General features: G+C 38.2%; 1 protein-coding gene across 1 annotated transcript in view; it reads left to right on the top strand.

Annotated features, from left to right (window-relative positions):
* The window catches only part of LOC117306171 (WASH complex subunit 4-like), a 75,111-nt gene that overhangs the window by 1,555 nt on the left and 61,095 nt on the right, over window positions 1-12,461 (top strand). The window contains exons 2-5 of the mRNA XM_033790887.1: window positions 647-786; window positions 4,383-4,436; window positions 11,220-11,285; window positions 12,231-12,276. Coding sequence (XP_033646778.1) covers window positions 647-786; window positions 4,383-4,436; window positions 11,220-11,285; window positions 12,231-12,276 — 306 coding nt within the window. The remainder of the gene's footprint in view (window positions 1-646; window positions 787-4,382; window positions 4,437-11,219; window positions 11,286-12,230; window positions 12,277-12,461) is intronic.

The raw sequence follows: 12,461 nt of genomic DNA, 5'->3' as shown, positions 1-12,461 counted from the left end.
TTCTGAGAGTTTGTATAGATACTCAACGCCTTGAGTACCTTGTTTGGTGCGTGCGCTATGGGACTTCAATAAAATAAAATAAAACTATATCCATCATCAATCAGGCTTGAATTTTATTTGACCCAGTACTAAGGGAAGATTAATCTTAGTCCATAGTTGAGAGTACTATATGTATGACACGATAGAGTTAAAAGATACCACTCAGACTCAAAGTGAAACATTTAAGCCGGTTCATACTTCCTGTAAATGCGAAGTGAATTCTCAACAAATAATTCGCAACAGTTGACTTTCAGAGCTCAACTCTTGCAAAAACATTCGTTGTGAAAACAGCCTTGTGGTGTCAACATTCGTTTCACATTCAAATACGCAGGAAGTAAATATGAACCTGGCTTTACTTGAACATCACAGAGAGGTAAAATTATTTTAAAAGGACAGTTGGATTTGTCCAAGCCTGAGTTTACTTGACCAAAATGTAAATTCACTGGCCTCGAGCCTGTGGTCCAGTGTAAAACTCAAGCCCTATAGATTCTACTAAAACATTACCCAGTCAGTGAGTGTGCTGTCTTCAAGTGTCCAAGTGATACATGTAGGTGCAGAAACGACCATGTTTTCTTTTCTAACTCCCAAACTTGCGTCTTCCTCACAGAAATTGTTGGGGAAGTACAACTGAAGAGGTATGGGAAATTCCTTGAAGACTACGCTACTCAGTTGAAGGGCATTGAAGATGCCTTGGATAGCTCGATTGGTGATGCTTGGGACTTCACTCTTGATCCTGTCTCATTGCAAGTAAGTCTGCTTCCAATGGAAAACTTTATTTAGGTCAGCCTGTCTTTTTCTTCTTCTTTTTTTAGGGTTTTGATACCTTTTGTAGATCAAGTTTTTGGCCATGTCCTGAATCCCTACTCGCTGTGAATGGAGTTTTTTTTAAATATTTTTTACTCATTTCTCAAAAACTAAAGCAAGGAATATTTTAAAGGAAGCCTTCTTTCACTTTTTTTTAAAACTGTGTAAGTTTGATGTAAATCTGTGGATATTTGTGTTTTGTGTCGTTCTAATGCTACTCTCACACTAGGGAAATTATGCTAGCGAATGGGCTTACGAATGGAATTATTTGACAATCGCTCAAACTTCGCAACATTCGCCGTGTTTCGTAAGCGTTGGTGACAATTTCGGAACGTTCACTAGTCATTCTCCACCTCTTTTCGAAGATCACTCAATCAAAATGTGGCGAATATTCTTGCGATTGTGAATAAATTCTTGCGAATAAAAATGTTAACATTCGCAGTGAATTCGCCAAACAATTGCGATTGGATGGTGAATATCACAGAAAAATGCAATGCTTGGATGTTATATGAATATTCATTTTCATCTTGGTGACCCCTCGGTCGTCCCTCGACCTCTCCTTAACAATATATGACGAATGCTTACCAGCGCTTAACCATGCTAGCCAATGCCTTACAAATAGGCAACGAACGTTGCGCACGTCGTGACTGAGCTTACCAACAATTTCAAAGAAATGAAGCGATTGCTAGCGAATGTTACGAATGCTTGCGAATGCTTACGAAAGGGCTTACAAATGTTAATAATGCACTTAGGAATGTTACGAATGTCTTACCATCGTTGCCAATGTCTTGCCATCTTCTGACTAATTTCCGCGATTGCTATAAATACCGGGGCGAATCTCGCTCTGGCCACTTGTTCGTTTGACAAACAGCAACACCACATTTGTAAGAAAGGGGACCCGCGAAGGTTACAATCGCCTTACGAGTGCCTTTACGAACGTTGCCACAGCTTACGCATGCTTTACAGACGTTAACAATGGCTTACCAATGCTAACGAATGTCGAGGCGAATGACCGTCTTCGCAACATTTGCTGAATTAAACAAACCGGTTTGTAAATTGACCGATCTTCGTAAGGAGATGGGGCGTGACGGGTAATCGCTCTGAATTTGATACGAACGCTTACGAAGACACGGCGAATGTTGCGAAGTATGAGAGATTTTCAAATATTTTCATTTGTATTGGCCCTTGGAAAAGTCAGAACAACTGTGATTAAATACAATGTAGCTTGAGCTTGACAAGTATGAAGCCTACACATGTACAACAAATGTATGTAAGTCGGCCCTTTTACTCTTAAATACAATGGGAAACTTTAGACTATTTGCCAATCACCAAGAGAGGGCGCTCTTCACCAGGTAATGTCAACAAAATACCTTGTGTTTTTGATTTTGTATTTTAGATTTAGCCAAACTGTATTTTGTTTTTCATAACACATTGCCAGCATAAACTAAACTGTTCTGGAACAGGACGTACTGGACACGAGTTCCCCAAGGATAACAAGAGGTGTGCATGAGTTTTTAGGAGTGTTTCTTCTAGGATAATTAGCAAAAATTCCAAAATGCTGACCTACCAAAAATTGAGAAGAAATCTGAAGTTTAGTTGTGTGACAATGTATCTGATTTAATTTTCAAGAGGCTGAGAGACTTCTAAATATTTTTTGAGTATTTTTGAATTGTTAGCATTTACCATTGTTTGCTATAGGAGTTGTGCACCCTTACCTGGTAGGTCTGCTGCCCTCTAGTGGCAGAGTACTCAAAAAGTCTCCCATTCCCCTACTTTGTTTCCCAAATATCAAATATCATGCCTGTTAAATGTTTTATTTATCAAAATAAAATGTAGTGATATGAAAAGAATATTAGTTGTGCTTGGTAGTTAGAGGCAGTTCAAATCCTCTATTTTAGCAGTGGGTACCATTTTCTGTTTTTACAGGACTTGTGAAAGTACTGAGTCTTCAGTATTCAGTGCTTTTCAAACCTGCTGAGGCACTATGTTATAAGATTCAAACTACGTCTAGCTTTTGGGCAAGCTTGGGTGTTCTAGTGGTAGACATCCAGAATGGCAAAGTTCAAATCCCATCCAAATAATATGTCTACGCTGGATTTTTGTTAATAAAGTGTTTTCTACAGAACTCTGGGAGAGTGCTGAGTATACAGTGTTTAGCACATGGGTACTGGGCAAACACAGTTTTAATTACGTGTGTATTTTTTTTAAAGCTTGGTTTGTGATCCACAAGAAAGAGAATGTAAAGTGATGATGTAAACTTTTGAGCTTTTTTGGAGTTGGCAAGAAAATTTGCTTTGTTTTTAAAGACACTGGACACTATTGGTAATTGTCAAAGACCAGTCTTCTCACTTGGTGTATCTGCATAAAATAACAAACCTGTGAAAATTTGAGCTCAATTGGTCGTAAGCTTGGGCGATATCGATTTATTTTATTCACGATATATCGCCGACAATATATCGCGATATTCGATATAATCGCGATTAATTAAATTTCACATCATCAGTCTTCAAACTCCAAGTGAAAGTTGTAGAAGAGACAGTCATAGCATAAGAGAGGTGTTCTAATGACCTATTCTTCTGGTTTTACTCCAAACCTATGGGGTGCAAGATGTCTCAGCTAGCAAATACATCGCGATATTTAATCGATATCGCAATTATTGCGATATATCGCGATATATTGATATTTTGATTAAAACCAAAATCGAAATCGTTTCCGAATTAATATTGCGATATTTGATAATATCGTGATATCGCCCAAGCTTAATTGGTCATCGAAGTTGCGAGATAATAATGAAAGAAAAAACACCCTTGTCACACGAAGTTGTGTGCTTTCAGATGCTTGATTTCGAGACCTTCAAATTCTAATTCTGAGGTCTCTAAATCAAATTCGTGGAAAATTACTTCTTTCACGAAAACTACGTTAATTCAGAGGGAACTGTTTCTCACAATGTTTTAACCTCTCCCATTTACTCATTACCTAGTAAGGTTTTATGTTTTATAATTATTTTGAGTAATTACCAATAGTGTCCGCTGCCTTTAATTGTAGTTTGTGTGTTGACCATTACTAGACTTTATGGAGTAGGGGCCGTAGGGGGGGGGGTAGTGTTAAAAGAAAACCAATAGCTATTGTTCTCTTCTCCAGTCTTGTTATGTCATGCACCTTGGTCTATCTCTCTGGTGCTAGTAGAAGCTCTTTGAAATCTATAACTTATGAGGTTGAAATTGTGTAATGTCAACGCCTGCTGAAATTTAATCTTAGTTTTAGACCTTTTTTGTTGACAGTTACTTTGCACCCCTGCCTTTATTTTGTTCTTTATTTATGGCATTTCTGCATTACATCCCAAGAGGGAATAGTTCTGAATTTAAAAGTGATGAGGCCGTAAAACAAGTTGATGAAAAAAACAGTTCTTTGGAAAGTAAATTAATTGTTGTTATTGATTGCTGCATGGCTATCAATTGAGAACATCGAAAATTGAAATTGAGTTTTCCTTTTTTGACTTCATTCATATGTTTTTTTTTGCATTTGTTTTCATTTCGCAGTTTCTGCCCTACGAGCAGACAAGTATCTTGGAACTGATCAAGACAGATAATAAGGTGAGAGAGTTATCTTTATACAAATTTGAAGATGGTGCCTTTCTCTCCATTTAATCCTCACTTTCTTTTATGATCATATTTTTTCTGGTTGTGAAAACAAAGATGCATTACAAGTGAACTGTAGCTCGCAAGCTTAAAGAAACCTGTAAACAAGGGTGCCTGCTGTGTGAACCAGAAACATCATGCTTAACCCTTACATGAACTCGTCCATGATAAGTGTTCTGGGTTCTTTTGTATGCACTACCAACCCTGGTTCATGAGACCTATGGCTTAAAGGAACACGTAGCCTTTGATCGGACGAGTTGGTCTATAAAAAGCGTTTGTAACCGTTTGTTATAAAATGCACGGTTAGAAAGATGTTTTAAAAGTAGAATACAATGGTCCACACAAATGTGCCTCGAAATTGCTTGGTTTTCATTTTACTTTGCGAACTAACACGGTCGGCCATTTATGGGAGTCAAAAATTTGACTCCCATAAACGGCCGACTGTGTTAGTCGACGATGTAAAAGAAAAACCGTGCAATTTCGCGGCATGTTTGTGTGGATCATTGTATTCTACTTTTACAACATCTCACTACTCATGTGCATTTTATAACAAACGGTTGCAAACGCTTTTCAAAGACCAACATGACCGATCCAAGGCAACGTGTTCCTTTAATGTTCAATCTGCAGGACAAGGAAATGGTATATCTAGGTGTCTTGCTCAAAGACAATTATAAGTGCCAAGACTGGGACTCAAGCTCAAACTCTGCTGATCAGAGAAACCGGGGTCAATTCATAGAGCTGCTTTTTTTTAAAACAGAAAATACTGCTGAACAGTTTTCTGCTATAAGCAAAAAATTAGCAGGATACCAGTCACAGATGGTACATGTGATAATATGGTAATTTGTTTGGTAATCTTATTCTGGTTAGCATAATTTTATTCTGCTTAGCTACTTTTTGTGCTTTTAAAGCAGCTTTATGAAATTGGGTCCAGAGTTTGAGTCCAGTGCTCTTGAACTGCTCAGCCATGACACACTAATCATAATGACCACACTGTTGAGAATTGTTGACTCAGTGCTACGTTATAAGGTTGTTAGTTGCACCTTCATCCATAATCAAAGGTTTTTAAATGTGTAACGCATATTTAAAAAACAAAAATAAAAAGTCGCAAATAAATGATTGTATCTTTTTGCTAATTTCTTAAATGGAGACCATTCTCGACCAATAAACTCCGTTTACTGGGAGCTCCAAAGTATGCAATACCATGCAATTTATGCATACAAACTGCACCAACAATGTTGTAGCCCTTGAGCGGATGACTTGTAACAACCACTAAAACTGTTGGACTCTGATTGTTACTAGTAGGCCTACTGATGATGGTGGTATGCATGGCTTGATCAAGTGTACAGTGTTGATTAGTTGTCTTCTATTAGTTTACTCCTTAGTCCAACCGAATCAAACAAAACATACAGTTTGATTTCTAAGGGTTTCATTTGGTTTATTTGGTTTAAGTGAACTGAATGATAAAGGTGCTGATTGGAGTGTTGAGAAATTGAAGAGATGGTGTTTGAATGAGTCAGTAAAACTTGCTTCTTTAGCCACTACTTTGTAGCCGTGTAAAGCTAGTCAAGGAGCCCATTGTCGTCAAATCTCGTACAATTTTGCTATTTAGAATGGTTCCTTTTTTTAAGACTTGAACCTATGCTCTAAAACACAAATAGTGTGTTGCAATGTGTGAAAAAGCACAAATTTGCCACCGGAAATACAACTTACGGAACATACAGTTAAAGGTACTCCATTTTGTGGAGTCGAAAAATGTTGGAGCGTATTCTGTCATAAACACACAAAAGAATAACACCTTTGCAAATATTTGACAAACACTTTTTATTGCCCAAAACCTCAAATCTGAAAGCAATATATCCCATTTATAAGCAATTGGTGAGTAACACCTGTTAGACGCACCAAAGTCGTACCAACCAAAATAGATTCGGAGCGAACTTAACATAACATTTTCATTGGTTCATGACAAGATCAACATCTGAAACAAAGGCGCTCCAGAGTCGTTCCAAACGACTGCAACAGTTGATCTTTTGACCTGTAGCGCGTCCAGTCGCTCCTAACTGTTTCAAACGTCAAACTTTTCATGTACTTAAAGTTTGGTTCGGTGCGACTCTGGAGTGCCCACTCTGAAACGGGTGTTAAATTTGAATAAGATCGGGTACAGAATCACAAGTTACCGCATGAATTCCTCAGACTATAGAGGCAGTTGCTTGGCATATGCTCCAGCCCCCCCTCCCCCCTCCATTTAAAATCTGAAATTTTGAGATTAAAAATTACCAGAATAAAATGTTACATATTTTAAGGTTTTATGTCGTAACCTTAAAGTCTATTTACAGGCAGACTATCTGATTGTTTTTACATCTACGTCAGATTATCTTATAATAAATTGTAAATTACATAAAATGAGCACTGAAAAGGGGCTTGCTTTTAGAAAAATGGAAAGTGGCCTTAACTTCAGTTTAGTTGGCCAGAAGTGCCCTCTAGAGAAAGTGATGCATCCCCTTGTGCCCCCTAAAAAATTTTATAACACTTATAATATTTAACAATAGTGGCTTCATATAGCGATCGAATCCGTCACTCAGTGAGGCTCGAGTTGCTTCAGCGTTCAGTTTTTACCTTCACGGTATGCAAATCTTCCTTTTGAAGTATGAGACCTATTTTATTTTCATAGCACCCTGTAATGGTTTTAAACAAGGTGCTGTGGTGTAATATGCAGCCAATCAAACCAGAAACATCGGGGGCAAACCCCTTCTCTTTTCGATAAGTGCACTTGGTTCTTTACGTGCACTACACAACACACAGGATCGCTTGCTGTACATCCCCTCCAAAGGACAAAGCAATAATGTAAGTGTCTTGCTTGAAGACACAAGTGTTACAAGGGGGATTTGAACCCACACTCAGAAACACCAGATCTTGAGGCCGGTGCTTTTACCCTAGTTTTGTAGCTGCAAAATGGCGAATATGGAGTCACCACTTTATGAAAATACAAAAGTGCAAATTAAAGGAACACGTTGCCTTGGATCGGTCGAGTTGGTCTTTGAAAAGCATTTGTAACCGTTTGTTATAAAATGCATATGGTTAGAAAGATGATTTAAAAGTAGAATACAATGATCCACACAAATTTTCCACACAAATTTTCCTCGAAATTGTGTGGTTTTCCTTTTACTTTGCGAACTAACACGATCGGTCATTTATGGGAGTAAAAAATTTGACTCCCATAAATGGCCGACAGTGTTAGTCAACAAGGTAAAAGGAAAACCACGCAATTTCCAGTGAGACTGTGGATCATTATATTCTATTTTTAAAATATCTTTCTAATCATATGCATTTTATAACAAACGGTTACAAACGCTTTTCAAAGACCAACTCGACCGATCCAAGGCAATGTGTTCCTTTAAGTGATTATTCTGATCATCAAATTTAAGAAGAAAAACATGAATAGTGCCAATATTTATGAAATTGTGTTTCTCCTGGCTGGTGAAGCTAATGAGATGGTAACAGCTCAACTTGATAATCAAAGCAAATTTTTGCAGCCTGCAAACAAACAAGAATTGTTGCTGACTGCAAACTAACAAGAATTGTTGCTGACTGCAAACTAACAAGAATTGTTGCTGACTGCAAACTAACAAGAATTGTTGCTGACTGCAAACTAACAAGAATTGTTGCTGACTGCAAACTAACAAGAATTGTTGCTGACTGCAAACTAACAAGAATTGTTGCTGACTGCAAACTAACAAGAATGCAGCGCTCGCACATAATTCTTTTACAGTGCCCAATTTCATGAAGCTTTTTAAAGACACTGGACACTATTGGTAATTGTCAAAGACCAGTCTTCTTACTTGGTGTATCTCAACATATGCATAAAATAACAAACCTGCGAAAATTTGAGCTCGAAGTTGCAAGATAATAATGAAAGAAAAAACACCCTTGTCACACAAAGTTGTGTGCTTTCAGATGCTTGATTTTGAGACCTCAAAATCTATTTCGGAGGTCTCTAAATCAAATTCCTGGAAAATTACTTCTTTCTCGAAAAATATGTTAATTCAGAGGGAGCTGTTTCTCACAATGTTTTAACCTCTATCAACACCTCCCCTTTACTCGTTCTATGCTAATTATTATTTTGAGTAATTACCAATAGTGTCCAACCCTTTCAAGCAGAAAATACTGCTTGTAGCAAATTTCATTGTAAAAGCAAAACTTAATAGTGTAGTGAGGCACCAGTTGCAAAAATGTAAACTTTATGAAAAATTGGATGGTAACCAGTTTCTGTTATGCAAGATTTGTCTATGCTTAGCATGTTTTTATGCTTACGTAGGCTTTATGAAATTGGGCCCAGGACAGAATCAAATAAGAAAAGAAAACTATGTACACAGTTTTTACAAATGAACTGTTTCTATTTGAACAAGCACTAAGAGAAGATTGATCTCATCTGTCTTGAAGTGAGTAAAACTTCAATACTAGAATAGAATACAGTAGACATTTATCAGACGCAAAGTCATTATTGACCGTATTCACCTGTCGTCATCATCAGAATAATCTTGCATGCTCCATGCGTTTTTCAGTGAAGTACGCATTTTAGGCGATGCGGCGTTTACAAGTTAACCTTTGCCAGCCAAAATGGTGAGCGTGGCACAGTCGCCGCTTGTGACGTGCGTGCAAGGGGTTAATATGAGAATCTTTAATGTACAGTAAGTGACTAAAGTCAGGTGGTACTATCCAATTGAAAAACACATGACTACCAGTTACTGGCCCATCGCTACAATCACTGGCCTCTGGTTCCAGTGTATAGTTCCAGCCTTGGATGATTGTCAATGTTCTACATCATCAGATACTGCCATGGAGGGAGACCATTGTACCAATTTAAAGCAATCCTTAATCTCAGGTTGATTTGCTGTGAGTTTGGTGTTTAAGTTAGATGAGACAATTTGGATGTCTTGACGGTTTCTACTTGGTTTGATGAGAGAATTAGACATGAAGTTGAGGTGTAAAACGTTTCTTACAAACTGCAGGGAACTCACGCTGGCAGCCATTATCATGCCATTTCCCATTTTTGGTTTTTGCTAACAAAACAGTAACTGGCAGTGTCAGCACTTTATGTAATCCACTATATACATAAACTGACAAAACTGTAGAAGTTTGAGATCGATCGGCCATTTTGGTCACAAGAGAATGGTGAAAAACCAATTACAAATTTTGCATTTCATCGATGCCAAAACAAACAAAAATAAAACGCTCACTGAGCGATAAACTCAAAACGCGGAATTATATTATTTATTTCTCATCAAATATGACATTTCAGACAGAAATATTTAATGGGATGTTTTCTACTATGACCGTGTAAGTTTCATGATTTTTGTTTCTTACCAATTCTGTAACGTTCCTTAAGCACAACACCAAGGTTAGGTGATGGACAGAACAACACAAGGTTGCAGCAAAGTACCATTAATAATGCTTATTCAACGGATAACAGGGAAAACGGTGGCAGTCATTATCTTGCCATTTCCCATACTGAGTACCAGTAGCCTGTTTTTGCATCATGGCACAGGACTCATCATTACTCTGAGGTTGACCTGATGCCCAGTTACGATACTCTATGACCTTACCCCCCTCAGAGCATTGCCAAGTGCCATCTTCTTCCAAACAGTTGATCCAACCTTTGCCAAAATCTGGAGAACCGGCAATACCCAGACGGATCAGGTCCACTATGAACTCTGTTTCTTTTTCATGTTGAGGTACGGCTAAAAATCCTCCAAATTCTTTGCACCCTTCTCTCGCCTTTGTGAAATTGAAGAGTTGGGTTGTGACGTTGTAGCAGTAGTCACCCAGATTTTGCCAAGAGGGAAGGCATGGCCCTCTTGAAGATGCAAAACATGTGTCTTCATTTGGCATTGAAGACACAGTGAAGACACCCATAATTACGGGAATAATCAATGGCTGAAGAAACATACATATCGGATTGTGAAGAAAAAAGAAGGGGAAATAAACCCAATCCTGGTTGCGTCTGTAAGTTTGAGTCGTGTGCCTTCATTCATTTGGGATTGTATTAACCCTTACCCTCCCAAACTCTTCTATCTCCTCTTTGACAAAATGAAGGATTCGGAAAGACTGAGGGCTGTAGACCCAAACACAATTGCTTATCACAAGGCCAGGCATTCCAATCTTATCTTAGGGTTTCGGAGAATTGAGGTCGCCCTGCCAGGGCTCACTATCAAAGAGCTGCTTGAGCACAAAAATAGCTAACCATAACAAAATTATGCTTAGCAGAATCAGGTTACCGGCCAAAATACCATGTAAAAGGCAGCATTTCTGACTAGTATCCTGCAATTTTGTTCTAAAATAAAATTTGTATGCAAGATTGTCGGCTCCATAAAATTGATCCATATAGACCAATCCGACGCGCACACTGGGCGCCATAGTGTTGAGCACTGGGCGCGCAAGTGTTGAGCACCCGGCGCGCAAGTGTTTAGCACCGCGCCCCATTTGCTGCGGTGTCTTCAATGCCTAGATTGTGCACAAAAAGACACCGCAGTTGGTAATTTTCAATAGAGGGCGCTACCAAATTTGTTTCGTCGGATTGGTCTATAAGTAGTGGGCCCAAGGGGTAAGGGTTAAAAAGCACGACTTGAGCCCGTACCACCACCAGATTTAGGGAGTTGGTGTGCGGTGGTACAGGAAAGTAAACATGATTATTTATTTTCATTAATTGCTTTGATGTGTGTTTTTTCATCTTCTCTTGTTAAGATCTTCAACAAGGTGATGACAGTGTTTGCTAGCCTGTGCTGTGAGATGAACAAACTTAAACATGAGGTAAGACTTCTTAATGTTATGATACATCAGGAATGAAGAATCTGTGAAAAGTGGAGTTGAAGGGTCACGATTTTGGTGGCATTTGTAAAAGCAGAGGTCAATGTTAGTGTCATAAGCCACTTTGGAGTTCTAGCTGCGCATGTCTGTTACTGCTGACAACGCATGTTGTCTATCTCCAATAACCTTTTGACAATACCAGCGGGTATTGTCACTAGGTTACGGGAGATAGACAAAATCCGTTGTCAGCAGTAACAGACATGCACCACTGACATTCTGAAGTGGCTTATTTGTAGTAATGTTAAAAAAATTGGCGCAAAAAGTTCAACCGTAATGTAATGAAAAATTACAGTCAATACTATTGTGAGATGCAAAGAATATTTCAACCACAGTGTCAGACCTGCCAACTCTCCCTGATTCTGCAGAAAGTTCCCTGAAAATAAACCAAAATTGAATTTCCCTGATCGTTCTGGAAAAATAAATTAGCTTTCTAAAGGGAAGATATGTTTGGTAATCAGTCTTAAAAATAGCGGCAATACAATTTTTGGGTTAGTAACTTGCAGTGCCAGCGTTTGACAGTACATTTATAAAGCATTTTGAGAACAGTTTACCTTGAAGTTATGTGGTTAAATGTAAAAAGATAACTGAGATTGTGTATGCTTTTGAGGGATCATTCTTTATGCATGGACATATTCGCTCCGGATTTCTGGCGATAACTCAAAAACACAACATAATCTACTGTTTTAGCTGTTGGTTTTAGTGTGTACATGTACATGTTCATTTACATAGGATTAAAACAATTAACGGTTCGAAAAACCTAAGCTACATGTAGACTTTGCCGTTAAAGGCCACGTCCCCCTTTTGTAAGATTGCATAGCATTGTAGATAGTAGAATTTGTTTGTGTACTCCTATCATTAATTTTGTTTTTTTCCCCATTTTATGTGTAGGCTGAAACAAAGTTCTACCCAGGGGTCATGTTTTATGGTGAAGGAGGTAACGATAACAATTTTGGAAATTTTACTTCATTTTTAATGAAGCGTATTGAGCGTATTCAAAACAAATTCATCCGTTTCCTTGGCAACAACTGCCTCACTCAAAAGTCGTAGGCAAACTATAGACTTGACTTTTCTTTTTCAATGTGTCAATTCTGAAAACTGTAACTTTATCATACTTTGTTC

This window comes from Asterias rubens, chromosome 2, assembly GCF_902459465.1.
Source record: "Asterias rubens chromosome 2, eAstRub1.3, whole genome shotgun sequence".
Lineage (NCBI taxonomy): Eukaryota > Metazoa > Echinodermata > Asteroidea > Forcipulatida > Asteriidae > Asterias > Asterias rubens.
Note: the sequence above shows the minus strand (reverse complement) of the source record. Positions and strands in the feature narration are given on the sequence as shown.